At 36.3% G+C, this 19,205-nt stretch overlaps 2 protein-coding genes across 2 annotated transcripts in view; one reads left to right on the forward strand and one right to left on the reverse strand.

The window, feature by feature from the left end:
- The window catches only part of LOC148947616 (complement component 1 Q subcomponent-binding protein, mitochondrial-like), a 91,076-nt gene extending 89,512 nt beyond the window's left edge, over positions 1 to 1,564 (forward strand). The window contains exon 5 of the mRNA XM_089095957.1: positions 1,329 to 1,564. Within this exon, the coding sequence (XP_088952083.1) occupies positions 1,329 to 1,475 (147 nt within the window). The 3' untranslated portion in view covers positions 1,476 to 1,564. The remainder of the gene's footprint in view (positions 1 to 1,328) is intronic.
- Positions 1,521 to 18,867, reverse strand: LOC148947617 (uncharacterized). Its single transcript, XM_089095322.1, has 2 exons — positions 18,718 to 18,867; positions 1,521 to 1,647 (listed from the first exon to the last, which is right to left on the reverse strand). Exons 1-2 carry the CDS (start codon positions 18,865 to 18,867, stop codon positions 1,564 to 1,566), a joined length of 234 nt encoding a protein of 77 aa, XP_088951448.1. The 3' UTR covers positions 1,521 to 1,563.
- Between the last annotated feature and the right edge of the window lie 338 nt (positions 18,868 to 19,205).

Below are 19,205 nucleotides of genomic sequence, written 5' to 3' on the forward strand. Positions count from 1 at the left end.
AAAATTTTGTTTTGGGAGTGAAGGTTCTTTCAATTACTTTCCTGTAATTTTTTTTTATTCACTGGTAAGAAACAAAAATCACAAAAAATGTGCATTTACAATAGCATATTTGCAATTTTTAGTATTTCTTTTGTCAAGATAGAATAGATTTAACAAAATATGCAAGGTTAAAAAGTTCAATACTTGGCAAACATATCAAGAAAAACATAAGTTGCTACCCACCAGAAATTTTTTTTTTTATGAGAAAATTGAGAAATAATGTCAACAAACTAAGAAAACTTATGCCAATGGCTTAGTTGAACAAAATGTGTAATGATTCTCATTTCTATTTATTAGGTCAACTGTGAAGTTTTGGCTAGCTTAAAAGTTATATTAGGAAAATACTCGTTTTTTCTAATAATAATGATACTTTTGTAAGAAGGATACTCTAAAGAAGTGAGAGAAGGGTTGGGGGTCTTCAACTACTTGAGCCAAACCTCCTTACCCATGGGTATGCCCTTATACAAATAGCATATATACTAATTCTCAAACATTTTTATGCTAGTGCTATCTAAATCCAGAAAAAACGCGTACCTTATGCACTTTTCCAAAGAGAATGGTTTAATTTTCAAGTTTTGAAATAATTGCTGAAACATTCCCCCACCTTGCAGTTTGTTTTAGCTTTGTAGGGTCTTTGAAGTAATAAAGTTAAGGAACCATCAACCAATTCTTTTTAATGGTTTTATGTTTGTTTCTAGTTTTCTTTAAGTTGAGACATACTATAGTTGTCCTGAATCTAAAGATGTTTAGAAATAAAAATTTAATTAATAGTTGTTAATGAAACAAATATATACATGCATTTAAGTTGTTGTAATTGCATATGGTAGCTGTAATAGCAAATGCTTTAAATGATAGGATATTACACTTATTACACTGAAAGCCTTTATGACTATGGTTAATACAAAAGTAAAACAACACAAAATTTTTAAACAAAGAAACTCTTGAACCCAAGTTAATACGTAAATAAATTACAAAAAATGGTCCCTATGTGCCTTACCTGACCCACCAAGTTTCCAAATGCCGTAATCCCCCTAAAACTTCTATCATATAGTATAAAATTAACCCATTTCTCTCTAATATACCACCCTGGAAACATTTCCTCCCTCAATCCGTCTAATTTCTTACAAAACCCGAAATTGAATTAAATTATAATCTCAATCTCCGCACATGGGGTGAAAATGAGAGCCTACCTTCGACTTTACCCGCCCCAAATATTTTTCTATATCACCAATTGCTATAAAAATTCATCTTTTTGCCTTGTGCAGCTCAACTCGGTAAATTTTTTTCAGTACCTGTATGACTTGTTCTTGAACATGCTGGAAGAGCGAGGCATTTCAAACGAATTTGCGGAAAAGCTTTCAGACTGTTCTACTGGATTTGAACACAAGATGTACATTAGCTTCTTGGAAAACATCCAAAAATTTATATCCAGCTAATTAGTAGATAATCCTGCATTTTGGTTATATTTCTATTATTGTAGATCATTTTGAAGTTTCTTTATTAAAATAAATTTGAATCAAAATGTCATGTTGAATTGTTTTTATTCTTGGCTTGCTCTGATTCTTCTAATAGTTTTCCAAGGTTCAGTTTGTGGGTTACCAGTGCCTCCTGAAAAATAAGTGCAGAAAAAATTATGGCCTATCCAAAGCAAGAATTTCTTTTGTGCAAGGACTGCACAATCTATAGAATGGCAATAAACACAAATCATAAGAATATCTTAAATATCAGGTTACATTTACACAAGTGACATTTCACATATGTTTAGGTATGCTGAGAAATTAAGGGAAACAGGGACTGGAAGAACATTTTCAAAAGGTTTCAAACCATGATAAATTTGCAGGAAATGATAGAAGAGAATGAAAAATTCCGGCAATTTGGTATTGGAGGAAGATTTATTTTGCAAGGGGGAATTAAATACAGTAGGGTGAACGTGCGCAAGTCTGACCCCTTATTAAGTTTTTTTTCAGCTTAATTTGGTCCCAAAATTGTATTTAAGTTGCTGGCACAATAAAATCGATTTGATGTTGTTCTTGGTGACACTATTGATATTCTTCACAATCCAGAAAGTGCATAAGTTTTATTGTTTCTGTGAATTAATCACCAAAGTAACTCATCTCAGGGAGGTCAAACTATGTACGCAGAGATAAAAATTTTGTCACCCTAAGACATGATAGAGGATACCTCTATGTACCTGAAAACCATGCAAAACAAAAACTCTTGTTAATAGTATGTGTGTGCCACAGCGGAAAACAGGTTTTCTGTCTACTATGGGGCATTTCCAACAGTATCAGTCTTCCCTGTACATAGAAGAAGTTTCTGAGAGTGGTGGTTCCAAATTTTTACTGTAAACATGAAAAAGGTAACACCATACTTCAAATAATGGGGGAAAATTTTTTGATTTCAAATAGTATCATTTAGACCCCGGCGGCGCGCCGATAAGAGAAGACCGGCGGCGGCGGGACCAAAAATAGCAGCGACGGTGCGCTGCCTGCACGATCAATGTTGACCACAAACTTTAATGTTTTCATCAGTCTTTCTCAAATCCCAGCTTGAATTTACAAAAGATTCGGACCTGTTTATGAGTTAAAAACTTTGCGAGTTGCTGGCTGGACGCTGGTCTTCTTCGTTATCCATCAAGAGAGGCATAAATCTGTTAGAAACGAAATGGCTGTGGCGTTTCAGTTCCGTTGCATAATAGTTGAAATAATAGATACGCTGTGGCATTCAATAAGATCCTAGGAATCTAATTAAAAGGGGACACACACAAATCGGATCGGATTTTTATGCTGATTTCAAATATATAAATTCATCAAGTTTAGTGTTACCCATCAAAAGTTACGAGCCTGAGAATATTTGCCTTATTTTTAGAAAAGGGGGAAACACCCCCCTAAACGTAATATAATCTTAATTAAAATCACATCATCAGATTCAGCGTATCAGATAACCTTACTGTAGAGATTTAAAGCTCCTATATGCAAAAACGTGAAATTTTGTATACATTTTCTGCCAGAAGAAAGATCACGGATGCGTTATTATTTGTTTGTTTTTTCTTCCCAGGGATGATCGTAGCGACCCAATGGTCCTAAAATATCGTGAGAGGGCTCATTCGAACGGAAATCAAAAGTTCTAGTGCCCTTTTTAAGTGACCGAAAAAATTGGAGGGCAACTAGGCCCCCTTTCAAGCTCATTTTTTTCCTTAAGTCACCGGATCGAAATTCTGAGATAGCCATTTTGTTCAGCATAATCGAAAAATCTAATAACTATGTCTTTAGGTGTAAAATGACCCACCACTGTCCCCAGGAGAAGGGCTGCAAGTTGTGAACTTTGTCCACTGTTTGCATATAGTATTTCTTATTGGGAAGTATACATCGATTTTTTTTTGGGGGGGGGAGGAGGTTTGCACTTGGGGATGGATTTCTAAGGAGAGAATCTTCCTTTGGGAGGGAAATTTATGATGAGTAAATATTCTAGGGAAATGTTACACTGGGGGGTTTTGACAGAATTACTATACGAAATTCTTTTTAATTGTCTTACATTCTCTTTGCCAAATTTCTTATATGGAGATGTTTGGGGGGATTATCCGGGGGCTTTTTTCCGTGCGTTTCGTTTTCTGGGAAATAATTTCCACGGAAGGGGGCATTTCTGGAGTGACCAAAAAACCGCTTATAGATTAAAGTCTTATTCCAATGAAAAATGCTAACGACAATTTTTCAGGGTAAATTGTCCACAAGCAACTTTACAGAGGAGGGGGGGATTTTCAGCGAGGAAGGAACTGTCTGGAGAGAATTTGACAGGGGGAGGGGGGGTAGGATGCACTTTATGTTGGATAAAATTTCCATGGAGGAGTTCCTAGAGGGGGAGGGGTATATTTCATAGAGGGTAGGCCAGATATAGCGGCATTATTTGAAAAACGAACAGAAATTATTCCGTATATGAAAAGGTTGCCCCCTCATCAATACCTTATTTTTTACGCTAAAGTTTGACTTTTTACTAAAATTGAAACACGGGGGCTGTTTAATTAAAATAGGAAGCTTTTTTAAAAGTTTTAACAGCTTTAGGGTAAAGAGAAAGGTATTGAAAAGGGGAGACTCTTCACATTCGGATCAAATCTGCCAAAATTAATATGCAAATTGTGTTTTAATTTTTCATGCACGGTGAGCCAAAAGTGAACCTGCATTAGCTGAAAAACGTTCAGAAATTACATAAAAAACAAGTTTTTTTTTTTACTGAAAGTAAGGAGCCACATTAAAACTTAAAACCAACAGCAATTATTCCGTATATGAATGGGCTGTCAACTCCTCAACACCCCGCTCTTTATGCTAAAGTTTGACTCTTTCACCACTCTACTTTTTAAAACAACAAAAACTTTTGCGTAAAGAGCGGGGCGTCGGGGAGGGGACAGTCCCTTTCATATACGGAATAATAGCTGTTGGTTTTAAGTTTTAATGTCGCTCCTTACTTTCAGTGAAAAAACTTGTTTCTTTTTTAATTTAATTTCCTAAAGACAATACTTTTGTCAACATATGAAGAACAGTGTATATTGTGATTGTATCAGTCTGATTTATATGTAAAGTAACACAAGAGACAAAAATTAATGAACAAGAGAGTAGTGAAGAATAATGATTTACAAAGTAATATTTGGCAGGGATAGTCACTAGTGATAAATCACTGGGGGTGGCACCGTGATTGGATGATTTTTGGGGATTCGGGGAACCAAATTTTTTTTTTCGGGATGACATACAGGCTTTCGGGGAAATACCCAAAATTTCGGGGATATTGCAAGCCCTGCTTTATTCCTAATCAGGAAAATCGAAATACTTAACCACACGAGAAAAGAGAAGCTCCGACTTTAGGGTTGACGCAATAAAGAATTACTGCAAAATTAATTCAAAGTCAGCGAAACGCCGCCGCCTCTACCGGTGGCGGCACGCGTGTGGCGCGCCGGAGACGTTGCGACACTTCGGCGGCGGTCAACCGGGCCTCTCGTTGGCGGCGTTTGGTCGGTGCGCCGGGGTCTAGTATCATTGTGAAAAAAAAGGTAATTTTGGTTTTATTTTTAGTAAAAAAAAAGTAATTTCTAATAGTATCAGAGGGAGTCAAAAAAGCAAACTCTTCATAACTTGCAGGTCCTATTGTGCTTCTCAGTACAGAATGGTGACGAGCCGACTTTGGAATGATGGTAGAGTGAAATAACCAGCTCCAGAAAGCGCCAATGGTTCAGCTAAGATGTATTCTTCTTCAACTTCGTCAATGTCATCCTTTTTTAGCCAGTCACATAAATAGTTGGCAAGGATCAGTCAGCAAAGATATTCTATATGAACAAGATTTTCATCAGGAAAATCAAACTCCCTTTCAATATACCAGCCTTGTTGATCACGTTTGGTATTGTATGCTAAAGGATAGTCTCGTTTCCTCATTTAGCCTCTTTTTTTTCCTCTTCTTCATACTGAGTCCCAACAGTACAACAGATGTCCATTTGTTCAGTTGAGGAGCCCAGAGAGATGTCAGAGTCTTCATTGGAAAGATCATCTTTATTTTTCAGTTTCGGCTTGAGCATCTTCTCTTTTACTTTTCCTTTTTTGTTCTCGAGCTTTTCTTTTTTCTCTCCTTGTTCAAGCACTCTCAAAGCCTCAACAGATGTGATTACTTCAACTTACCGAGCAATTTTCTGCCTACTGGATATCTTGGATGCTGAGGCATCAAGAAAAGGACGGCATCCTCAGTCCAAGAGAAGTTCTTGAAATGATTTTTCATGCATATGAATCTTTTTTGGACTAACAACACTGAAATAGTAATCTGATTTCTTTGTCACAACATATTGTTTTAACTTGGCTGGATCAAACTTCACCTTGTCAATCACATTGCAGTTTATACGTGCTGGAATACTGGCATTGTAGATTTCTATTGTTTGAAATGATTTTTTAATCAGTGAAGGGGTAAGGTAAATCTCCCAGATCTGACATAAAATTTTCACAAATTCTTGGTTTTGCAAGATATCACCTGGATGTGCTCGTTGCCAGCTCACGAGCTTCTGCCCATAAGATGATTTCAGCCCTTTGAAAACAACCCTGTCAAGGGGCTGCATAATATGGGCTGTCAACTTGAGGATAGTAATTTCCTTTGCTGAAGGAAGTTCCATAAGAGCCAAGAACCAATGGGAGTCTTGGCTGTCAGAAATAACAAGTGCTATTCCTTTCACCTAAAGCAGGTAAACATCTTTAAATCAGTTATAGAAGAAGTCCGCTGTCATCCATCCTTTCTTAGTGGCAGAAAAATACGCATATGGATGGTCTTTAACGGGTAGCCATGGGCTTAAGTGTTTTTGCCCAAGTAGACTACCAGTGGTTACAGATTCTCACTTTTTGCACTAATGCATGTGAGAGCAGTTGTGTTATCACGCTTATTGCAACCAATTCACTGTGGTGCTGGGGATCCTTTCGCGCCAGCGGTTTTAAGGCTATCAGGATCGTGACAAAACGAAGTTTTGTCCAAGTTGTACCAACATTCAGGTCTGTCTAAGATGTCAAGCTCATCTGCTGTTTTTGGTAGCAGGTCATGAAATCTTAAAATGATATAGGGGCTGTTTGTTGCACAGCCCTCAGGTTTTCAAGTTGCTCAGGTCTCTTGAGCAAGATGTCGTTTCTTTTCTTAAACCCAAAGCACCAGTCTTCACCTGTCTGCTTGTTTGTGAAATGAGTACTGATTTTGTTCACATTGATATATGTTTGTATATTATGTATTGTTAACATTGTGAATAGTTGACAAATAAACTGAAATGTTGGCTAAAATTACAAAAAAAAAACTAGCCACTTGTATACACAGGGTAAATAAAACCCCGTATGTCAGAATTTACCCCATACAAGGTAAGTCAGAAATGATGGATTTACCCCAAATTGGAGTTTTTCTCGGGTAAGTCCAACACCTGGTGTATCTCCTGACTGGTTTGAGAATAAAATACAAATAAATAACAGTAATTACTTAAATTATCCTATTAACTCATTAGCTGCTTAGAATCATTCTATCATCTCTCTATGTTCATGCACTATCACTTAAAGATTGCTACCTAACTCATGGCCAAAAATGTCCTTTTTGAATTTTTGAAATTCCTTTATTACAAAAGAAATTGAAAATGGTGGAAATATTGGACACTGGTGTCAAGTACCCAAGCCAAAGGAAGAAGATGGTATACGGAACCATAGACATCTGTCATCAGTGAGCCAGATAAGACGGGATGTCGGAATTAGTCATGTGTTGGACTTACCCAAGTTCACCCTACTAAAAAAATGGCAAGGTCCTATGTGCTGACAGTGTGGCAAGTGAGTTTTAGACATATGGTGGTTGCAAAATAAGAGGTAAATAATAAAGATAATGAATATAATTTTTGAAAAAAGCTTCTGATGTTTACCAAGTGATGAAATTTTTTTTTTCATTAAACCCCTTTACAAGAAAGCTGATAAGAGTGAGTGTGGTAATTGCACAGGCATTACCTTAGTTTCTCTAGGAAGCAAATTACTGAGTAAAATGATACTTATTACACTTAGAGACTATGTAGATAAAGTTTTAAGAAAAGAACAGTTAAGTTTTAGGAAGGGGGAGGATACACCAGCTGAATTTTTATTCTTTGATTAATAGTTGAGGCATCTCAATTATAATACCTCTTTAGTCCACAATTTGATAGATTATGAACAGGCATTTGGCTCAGCCGATAGAAGAGCATTAATGAAGGTTTTGTGATTGTATAGTATACTAGACAAGTATGTTAAAATGAGCAATGCTATGCATGAGAGTGATATTGCTGCGGTTAAGGTAAGAAGTTAAGTCAGTAGTTTGTTTGATGTAGAGGCAGAGTTGTGTCCTATCCCTCTTTATATAGATTATTTTGATGGACTCTGTAATAAGGAACATGACAAGGCTATGGGAGGACATTGAACTGAATTAGAAGGTAAAAACGTCGGATACTTAAATTATACAGGTGACTTGAGTCATAGATAAAAATGTTAGTAAAATGAATGAATTTTTGGACATTGTGAGAGTTTAGTGTCCAACAACTGGTTTGAAAATTGCTGTTAAGAAGACTAAGTTGCCTAGACTACAAATAAGAGGAGATGAAGAGGTAATGTTAGGTAATAAGAAAATTGATCAATGAGTTACTTATGCTTACAGGGGTAGTATTGTTATTAAAATGGTGGATGCCATGGAGGTAATAATAGGCAACAAGAAAATAGGCCAAGGGGATACTTTCACTTACTAGGGCAGCATTATTATTGTGAAGAGGTAATATAAGGTAACAAGAAAATTAGGGTGGTTGTGTTGTTTTTGGCATCTATAATAAATGCAAAACTACCCAAGATGATGAACAACTCCAAATAGCTAAAGCAAAAGTCATGAAACAAGCAAACCAGGAATCACATTGATTTGCAAATGAAAATGTTGCACAATGAAATCATAAATTAAAAGACAAATCAAAATTACAATGGAGTGAAGGAATATCTTGGTTTAGTGTCTGTAAAGTGTAAACATGAAGGATGAATTGAATTCACACAGGAATTTCTTAATTCAATTGAAATTACTGATTTGCCACACAGGGATGAAGGAATGTGTTCTTTTAGCATATGCAAAGATATACGGGAAGGAGGAAATGAATTCATACCAGAATTTCTTAATATAATTGAAGTTGCAGATTTCCTATCCTATGACTTATAACTAAAGAATAACATGGTCCCTATGCTAATGCATAAAAAGCAAATTACACTACTTTTTCCCAGGGGTTGTTGTATCGTTTTGGTATCTATGATGCATGTGAAATTATACATGAGGACAAATGACTCCAAACACCTAAAGTAAAAGGTATTGAACAAGCAACAGCAAGAATCACATTGAATTGCAAATGAACAAATTGGAAGGAGGTATTAAATAAATGCCAGAATTTCTTAATTTAACTGAAATTGCTGATCTGCCATCCTATGACTTGGAACTAAAGAATAACATTAATTAATTATACTAATGTGTAATATAGATATTTCAGACGGTATATGCAATGGAATATGCCCATTCAGTAACAACCATGCCTGTTTATTACTGAATTATACAACAAATTAATTAAAGCAGAAATATAATTAGTGTGAAAAAGCTGGAAATGAAGTTATTTTGGTATCTAATGACATCATGCAAAATTATACAAAATGGAGAATGAATCTAAACAGCTAAAGCAAAAGGCATGGAAAATATGTCTGAGATAATGGTAAACAAAAATGAAGAACAACAAGATCTCTGGTTATAAGATAGATGACAACAAGCATTCAACAAATATCACATGAAAATGATGGACAACAAAATCTGTGGTTAGGAGATAGGCAACAGCAATGATCACATCAAATTGTAAACAAAGTCTGCAGTTAGAAGAAAAATAATAGTAAGTATCACAAGAAATCCCAGTGTAGCATTATCTATTATATTTGCTTGTGCTTGCTTATGTATTACTTGTGTATGCTTTTGCTTATATTGCCTGCTTGTGCTTATTGTGCTTATTTAGTATAGGTGCTTGGGTCTAAATTAAATTATTGAATCAAAGAATTCTACATGGTGTCAGAAGTCATGGATATTAGTCAACCATCAATCAACTGGAACACCGATGATCTTGCTTCTGAATGGACCAAGTTCGAGAGTCATGCAACACTGATGCGCGAAGGTCCCCTTGCTGAAAAGTCAGAGAAAGTGCTATGTGCCTACCTTCTCATACGGGTTGGTAATCAAGGGCGAAAGAAATTCAGAACATTTGAGCTCACAGAAGCAGATAAAGACAAATTCAAGGTGTATTTGAAAAAGTTCAGAGAGTATGCAGCCCCTAAGAAAAACCAAGCGTTTTCACGCTACATCTTCCAAAAGCGAGACCAAAGAGACACTGAAAATATTGAGAAATACATAACAGAACTAAAAATTCTAGTCAAACCAGCTGGATATACTAATGAAAGTGAGATGGTGAGAGACAAAATAGTATGTGGAGTGACAAATCCTAGACTGTATGAGAAACTCTTGGGAATTGGTGACACTCTCACACTTACCCAAGCTGTCACAATTTGTTGTGCACATGAATCGACCCAAGCGCAACTCAAAACATTTGAACACAAAGAAATCAAGCAAGAAGTGGATGCCATTTCAAAAAGCAAATACTATCCTCCTCATAAGAAAACAGAGTGCTACTTCTGTGGTGGCACATACTCTCCCCAACACATATACCCTGCTAAAGGAAAAACCTGCTCAAAGTGCAAAAAGACTAACCACTTCGCCAAAGTCTGCAGAAGCAAGGCAGTGAATGCTGTTGGTAATGGTGCCCCAGAGAGCCCTAGTTTCACTAGTGAATTGCAAAATCAGGAAGAAACCGAGGTATTTCTATATACAATTGGAAAAGACTCCAGCAGTGATGAAGTCTTTGCAGAAATATCTGTCAGTAGAGAGCTGAAGATCAAATTTAAGGTTGACACTGGTGCTCAGGTCAACATACTCCCATCGCAATACTTAAGTAAACTGTCAGAAAAGCCAAAGCTATCCAAAGCCACTCAACAACTCACCACCTACTGTGGGTCATCCATACCCTACCTTGGGGTATGCAGCCTGTCATGCAGCTACAAAAATGGACCTATACAATCACATGTATTCTACATAGTCAAATCAAATACCACACCCATAATTGGCCTCAAAACAAGCAAAGACCTGAACCTGATCAGGCTTGTTCTGAACATTGAACAGTCCCCAGAATCTGAAAATGTTGACGTGTTTAAGGGCATAGGGAAAGTTGAAACAGAATGCGAGATACATCTAAAGGACAATGCAACCCCAACTGTACACCCAGCTAGAAAAGTACCACTAGCCATGAAAGAGAAGCTAAAAAACGAACTAGATAGGTTGGAATCCCTTGACATCATTGAAAAGGTTAGTGAACCAACAGATTGGGTAAATGCCATGGTAATGGTTGGGAAAAAGGATGGAACTGTCAGATTATGTATTGACCCCGTGGACCTTAATAAGGCCATAACACGCCCACACTACCCTATCCCAACCTTTGAGGATGCTGTTGCCGAGATAGATGGAGCAGTTATTTTCAGCAAGTTAGATGCTTGCTCAGGCTATTGGATACTACCACTCTCTACCCGATCTTCATACCTAACAACCTTCAGCACAATATTTGGACGTTACAGGTGGAAGAGATATCCTTTTGGCCTTGTGTCGGCGCAAGATGAATTCCAGAGGAAAATGGAAGAAGCGTTTGAAGGTCTTAAAGGCATCAGAATACTTGTGTAGTATATAGAAAATCCCGTAGAGAGCATGACGAAAGGCTTAATGCAGTTCTCAACAGAGCTAAAGAAACAGGAATTCGATTCAACAAAGACAAATGCCAATTTGCAAAAGATCAGGTCAAATACTTTGGACATATCATCAGCAAAGAAGGAATAAAGCCTGATCCTGAAAATAATAAAAGCGATAAAGGATATGCCAAATCCCAAGTCAAAAGAGGAGCTTCAGACGTTACTCAGAATGTTGAATTTTCTATCAAAATACATACCTGATCCATCTTCAAAGAACAAGCCATTGAGAGACCTGACTAAAGCCACAGAATTCAAGTGGGAAGCTGTTCACAAATCATCTATGGAAGAAATAAAAAGGTCTATATCAGACAGCTTATCTTTTTTTGAACATGATTGCAAAACACTGAACCTTAAGGTCGATGCATCGAAACACGGGCTGGGAGCTGAACTATCCTTGAAAGGTAAAATATTTGGTTTTGCTTCACGGGCGCTAAGCAAGACAGGCAGAACTGTTCACAGATGGAGAAAGAGCTGTATGCCATCGTTTTTGGATGCAAACACTTCCACCACTACATCTATGGTCACAAAGTCTTTGTTACAACTGGCCATCGCCCACTAGAGACTATCCTGTCGCGCCCACTCCATGATGCACCCGCCCGGCTTCAGCAAATGATGATACAGATTCAGCCCTACGACTTAGAAGTCCGATACAGCCCTGGAGCAGAAATACCAATACCTGATGCACTGTCACGTCTTCACTTACCTGACATGGACACTCAATTACAGAACGACATTGAAGTTTATGTCCATACAGTGATGAAATCCTTACCAGTGAGCGACTCTAAACTTGAGGAAATCCAGCATGAGACACGCCAAGATGCCCAACTAGCAACACTCACATCCCTTGTACATGATGGTTGGCCGTCAAAACGTCAGTCTTGCCCAATGGAAGTTTTGGCCTTCTGGAATATCCAGCACGAACTGAGTGTCCACGACGGTCTGCTATTGAAAGGCCAGCGGATCATCATACCTCACACGCTGAGAACTAACATTCTACACCAACTCCACCATGCTCACCTGGGAATAGACAAAACTAAAATGCGCGCAAGAATGATCGTATACTGGCCAAAGATGAATGCTGATATAGAGAGGTTTGTCCAGAATTGTGAAATATGTTCGAAGTTTGCTGCCAACAACCAGAAGGAACCGCTAAGAAGCAGCCAGATACCATCAATCCCATGGCAACACCTCGGTATTGACCTATTCAAGTGGAACAGAGCATGCTACCTCATAATCAGTGATTATTATAGCAGGTTTTTTGAAGTTGAAAAATTGCCAAGCCAAACTTCGTCCAACGTTATAGAATAAATGAAAACCAGTCTTTAACGTTTTGGGATTTCCCAGCTCATATCCCCTGACAATAGTCCACAACTCTTCTCTCAAGAATTCAAAGATTTTACTCAGTCCTGGGGACTCAGCTTGAAAACATCTAGCCCCATATACCCAAAATCCAATGGGCTTGTAGAAAAGTCGGTTGAAATCTGCAAGAAAATACTCACTAAAGCAAAAGAAGCTGGAACCGACCCCCATATTGCTCTTTTGGAATATAGGAACAGCCCAGTTGACAGTTATGCTTCTCCAGCCCAGCTTCTAATGAGTCGCCAACTCCGGTCAATCCTGCCATCAACATACCAACAGCTAAAACCCAGAATTGTTCCAACAAAAGATTTCATGCAGCACTGTTTGGTTGAACAGAATAGGCAGAAATCTTACTGTGAAAAATCAGCAAAGAACCTCCCAGAACTTCCGACGGGTGAAAAAGTATTTATCCAGAAAATGGCAAATAGCTCTTGGACAAAAGCCAAAATCATTTCGCGACATGAAAAATCCTAGATCCTACGTCGTTGAAACCGCTGATGGATCTAGGCTGCGAAGAAACAGAACCCATATCTCTCGACGCCATTTCCCTACCCCCACATCACCGGGCACCCCAACAACTCGAAACAAAAACAATGACACAGCCTATCTGGACACCTCCCACACAGCAAATTCGGACATTGATTCTTATCCAACAGAAGAAGTCCATAAAATAGATCAAGATTCACACAAAGAAAAGGCGCCACTGCCACGAAACTCATCAGCAAACATCAGACCTACCTCCCCTTACAATATGGAAGTTACACCACTCCCTTCTGTATCAGTGATCTTGCCCCGGACCCGCAGTGGCAGAGTGATTAGGCCAATAACACGGCTTGATATGTAGACCTTGTTAAGTGTGAAGAAGGGAGATGTAGCATTATATATTATATTTGCTTGTTCTGTTTATGTATTACTTGTGTATGCTTTTGCTTATATTGCCTGCTTGTGCTTATTGTGCTTATTTATTATAGGTGCTTGGGTCTAAATTAAATTATTGAATCAAAGAATTCTACACCCAGGAAAATGCAAATCCTATTTTTTTGCTTTAAGCATTTTTTTTTATATTTTCATTATTTTAAATAAGAGTAAGCCATAGGCTTGTTTTATTACAAATCATTATATTCAATTCAACTCAATTTATTACAATTATTTATTATAGAGTAAACCTCTTCACAACAGATAGCAAATGTACCTACTCCCAGCCTTGTAGTGTTCTAAGCAGTGTACCTTAGGGAACAGTTTTGGGACCCACATTGTTTCTTCTTTATATAAATGATATGATTACTGAAGTAAACAACCACTTAACCCTTTATGCTGCTGACTCAAAATTATTTGGTGTACCTGATAAATCATCAATAAAATCTGACCTTGACCACATTCAGGCATGGTCAGATAGCTGGCTTCTCTCTTTCAAAATATCATAATGTGTCACCATTCATTTTGTTCACAAAAATTCTCTGCACCAATACACTATGAATGATAACCAAACATCATCCCCCATTCCTCTACAAATTTGCACCCGGGGCAAAGACCTGGGAGTCAAAATAGACAATCTTCTGAAGTTCCATGAACACACTGCACAAATTAAATGAACACTTACTAGCCAATGACTTAGAATCTTCTTGAAGCTATACAAGGCAATTGTGAGACCAATTCTCGAATTTGAAACCTGCCTTGCTGGTCTTTCTTACAAAGGTGATATAAAAATGATTGGAGGTATATAAAGGATAGCCACCAAATGCATCTCCAGACTTGGTGAGAAACCATATAGTGAAAGGCTATCTAACCTAAAACTCCCATCTTTGACCTTTCAATACAAGCAGAGTAACATGCTACTCACATATAAATTTGTCAACCAACCCCAAAAAAGCTCTTTACCTAGTTACCCAACAAAAGACAAACACAAGGTCATGCTAAGAAGCTTCATAAACCTAGAGTTAACAGTAGAATCAGACAAGACTTCTTTAGCCAAAGGTTCCTTAATGATTGCAACTGTTTAAGCAGGAGACAGTGTCTTCAGCACCAGCTGAAGTTTTTAAAAGGAGACTTGACAAAGAATGGGAAGCTAAACCTTGAAGATACAACTGGAGCTGCCATCATCTGTGTCTCATAAATAGTGATTAATATATATGTATATACAACAGAGTTGTGCTAGGATGCTGATACTACTTGTCATATCCAACAATCTTACATTAAACATAAATTGATGTTGTGTGGCAGTGTCTACTCTAAACTACAGAAGAATGATCCCCTTGATCATACCTATCTGTGGTCACTGTTACACAGTATGCTTAAATTGCATCTATCCTAACACACTCTTAGTTGGAAGGCATGTCACTGGGCTGTAAACACAGTCAAAACCCTGTTCTTTTATATTTTGTGCAAAATGTTTTCTTTTTTTTTAACTACCATCTCAACAATGGAGCTGAACAGATCCAAGATTGGACCTTATTTCACGACAAAGTGCAAATTAAGGTAAGGTAAATAAGATAGAAAAATACAGCAACAAAACCATAAATGTAACAGTCTGATAGCCATTATAAAATAGCAACAATGGTGTAAAAAAAACAGAGATACCACTTCTAATTCAGAGCAACAAAGCCATTGATATCATAGCTTCAGTGGCCCTTCACATTATAAAAATAACAATAACAATTCTGATAACAATTAATTTCTACATTCATTTGAAATTACTGATTTGATACCCCATGACTTAAAACTAAATAATATGTACAAAATAATATATATATATATATATATATATATATATATATATATATATATATATATATATATATATATATATATATATATATATATATATGTGTGTGTGTGTGTTGAGGGGTTTATAAATTAGAGACCCCTCAAGACAAAAAATTGAGTTATTTATGGTAGAATTATTTGTGTTTCCTGGATATTCAATTAACAGATTATTTAGTTACAAATTCTGTCATCTAATGCACTTCCAGAATTATAATATTCCTTTTTCTGTAAACTCTTGGAATTTGATATTCAACAATACTTTTCAAATCGAAAATACTATAATGAGATAGCCAATGGTCCCATAACATTCAATAAATTTCTAAAGAAGAAAAAGGGGAAACCAAAATTCAAAATTAAAGTGAGTTTTAGACATATGGTGGTTGCAAAATTAGAGGTAAATACTAAATTTAATGAATATAATTTTTGAAAAAGCTTCTGATGTTTACCAAGTGATGAAATATTTTTTAATTAAACCCCTTTATAAGAAAGCTGATAAGAGGGAGTGTGGTAATTGCACAGGCATTACCTTAGTTTCTCTAGGAAGCAAATTACTGAGTACAATGATACTTATTACACTTAGAGACTATGTAGATAAAGTTTTAAGAAAAGAACAGGTGTAGTTTTAGGAAGGGGGGGGGAGAATACACCAGCTGAATTTTTATTCTTTGATTAATAGTTGAGGCATCTCAATTATAATACCTCTTTAGTCCACAATTTGATAGATTATGAACAGGCATTTGGCTCAGCTGATGGAAGAGCCTTAATGAAGGTCCTGTGATTGTATAGTATACTAGACAAGTATGTTAAAATGAACAATGCTATGCATGAGAGTGATATTGCTGTGGTTAAGGTAAGAAGTTAAGTCAGTAGTTTCTTTGATGTAGAAGCAGAGTTGTGTCCTATCCCTGTTTACATAGATTATTTTGATGGACTCTGTAATAAGGAACATGACAAAGGCTATGGGAGGACATTGAACTGAACTGGAAGGTAAAAATGTTGGATACTTAAATTATACAGTCCTGCTTGCATATTATTTGATTTGCATATCTTATTCTGTCTCTTTACATATGTAATTGAAATAAATTATCTAAGTAATTTATGAAAATATAGGGAAAAGGACAGCATTATTCAGTCAGGGATATACTCTATTGTGGAAAGTATGACATTTTTTTTGGGGGGGGGGGCGAATCAGTATTTGTATATATCAATTCAGTGATTGGTTGTATGAACTTAATTCTTCAATAAAGGGGAATAGTTTTCAGGTTTTTTTTTAATATGGGCAGAGAGAATTTTCCAGTAGGAGAATAGTTGACAAGCAAATTTCCTAGAGAACATTTTTTTATTACTTTTAGATTTATGAATACAACAAATTTCCAAGAGAAGAATGTTCCATGGGGAAATTTTTTCAAATAAGTTAAATTTAAAAATATAATCATCATTAACATGGGGAATCTTCTGTTATGAAGGGAGGGAATTTTCTGTGGGAAAAAATTTTGCCAGGAGGGGAGTTTTCTTCAAGAGAAAATTGTCCTTGAACTTGCTTTCTTTTGAGATTACAACAATGCATGACAAGAGGCTAGTACAATGTAACATAATAAATAAAATAGAAAGTAGGACCTATAAAATAAAAAAAAGACAAAATGTAGGCCTAAATGAACATAAATTTGAAATAATGTAAATAACATAATTTAATAGTGAAAAATAGTAACAATTAAAATAATTAAAAAATAATAAAAATGCCACTGCTATTATTTGCTCTGTGCTAAAAAATAATGTTATACATGACATTTTGTATTTATTAGAAGTGAGCTTTGTTTACTTACCTTTGCTTGTTTGTGTTTTTTCTTTATTTTCTATTCATTACTCTAATTGTGATTTTGTATCTTTAAAATGGGCAATAAAACACATTCATTTTAAAATTCATTCAATATACATAATAATTGTAGCAAACATATTTAGCATGCAACCCCACTATAATTTACTGTCAACCCACCTAATTTACAGATATATCACCCAAATTAGATATTTCTAATGTATTATGTGCAATAACTCTTGTCTTATCATAGTTGACTGAATTTATGGTTACATAAGTTGAAGCAAGAGAGACACATTGGGAAAATGTATGGGAAACATCTAATTTTTGCTATATAATTTCATATTGGGGGGGGGGGGGGGGTAAAGCATAGCAGAGCTGCATGTAAAATAAGTTAGCTACAATTATTACTGTAAATTATACCTACTTGTTAGCAATAGGACAAATCTTGTGTTTCTATTCTGCATATTAGGAAGTATGGATTGTTTTTTAAACATCTTTCCTTGTCAATAGACTCTAATTTGGGCCTTTACCTTTTTCTGCATATTTTGAAGTAAGAATTGTTTTCTTACCATGGTTCCTTCTGAGATGGGCTGTGTCTGCAATTGAACCAGGGATTCATTTTCTTCAATGAAAATGGGCTACAAGGAATAGACTAAGTATTTTCAACTGCAATCTAGGGAACAACTGAACCACCCTGCAATTTGCAACCCTGTTTTGAAATCATGACAGCAGTTACAGCCTAACCTGACATAGGTCAAACCCTAAAATTGAGCTGTCTGTGAAGGGGATACCACCAGATGGCTAATTTGACAGTGTATATGTATACAATTCTTTGAGTTAGCCAACTGATCAACCAGTATTTTAAGCCTCAGAGTCCAGATGGACATAAGGAAACATTAAGAAAATAATCCTTACTCCATAATGTGCAGACTAATCCTAGTTAACACATTTTGCAGGAGGAGAGCCTTTGACTTCACTTCTTTCCTTGTTTTTCCAGTTTTTCTAAGAAATTCAAGAATTTCTCAGAGCCTATAGGCTATATTCACAGAATATATACCCTATCCCCCTAATGTGCAAATATACACCTAGAATTGCATCCTCAATCTAAATATATCATCTATTTTCATCATAAATAAACTTTACTCCCATATTAGCCATGTGGTGGATGTCAATCTGTGAAGTCAATTTGAGGATCATCCTGTCTGTTATCTTATTGACTTTTAAATTGGCAAGGCTATATATAGATTGCTTAGTCCCTTCAAACACTGCAAATGAAGAGTCTTAAGCTTTCAATTGACCAAAACTCCCAGAAAAAAGTACACTAGAAATAGCCTAGGCTAGCCTATGTCACTTTCATTTAAAGTATTTTCTGTTTACCTTTAAACATTCCTGATAGGTTTTGAAAGAAGGTTCACAAACTTCATCTGTTACCTTCGAACCTTTAAGAAAGTGATCACTGAACCAAGTGTTAAAACAACGATCATAATCTTTCTTTAGGGCATTACACTTTTCCAGCATGCTATTCATTTTAAATGCCTTACAGCCAGTGTTGCCAAGTTTTTGGCATTACAAATAGCCCAAACAGGAGCAATCACTAGCCCAAAAATAGCCCAAAAATAGCGAACGCTATTATAACCCCTATATAGCGCTGTTATGGGTAAAACGAGGAAGAGATATAATCGGTATATCAGATAACCTACACATAAGTATAAGTCAAAAGCAAAAAAGAGCTCTGTGAACGAACAAAAATAACAAATCCTCTACGTATACCGTCGTAAAATTGACAAGTGGTTTACTGAAAGCAAAAAGGCAAATTGTTCTTTACACACTTGGTTTATTGCATGCATACCACGATTTTATAGAAA

The sequence above is a fragment of the Artemia sp. Qi Xiang Cuo genome, chromosome 10 (genome assembly GCF_049724085.1).
Source record: "Artemia sp. Qi Xiang Cuo chromosome 10, ASM4972408v1, whole genome shotgun sequence".
NCBI classification, from domain to species: Eukaryota; Metazoa; Arthropoda; class Branchiopoda; order Anostraca; family Artemiidae; genus Artemia; species Artemia sp. Qi Xiang Cuo.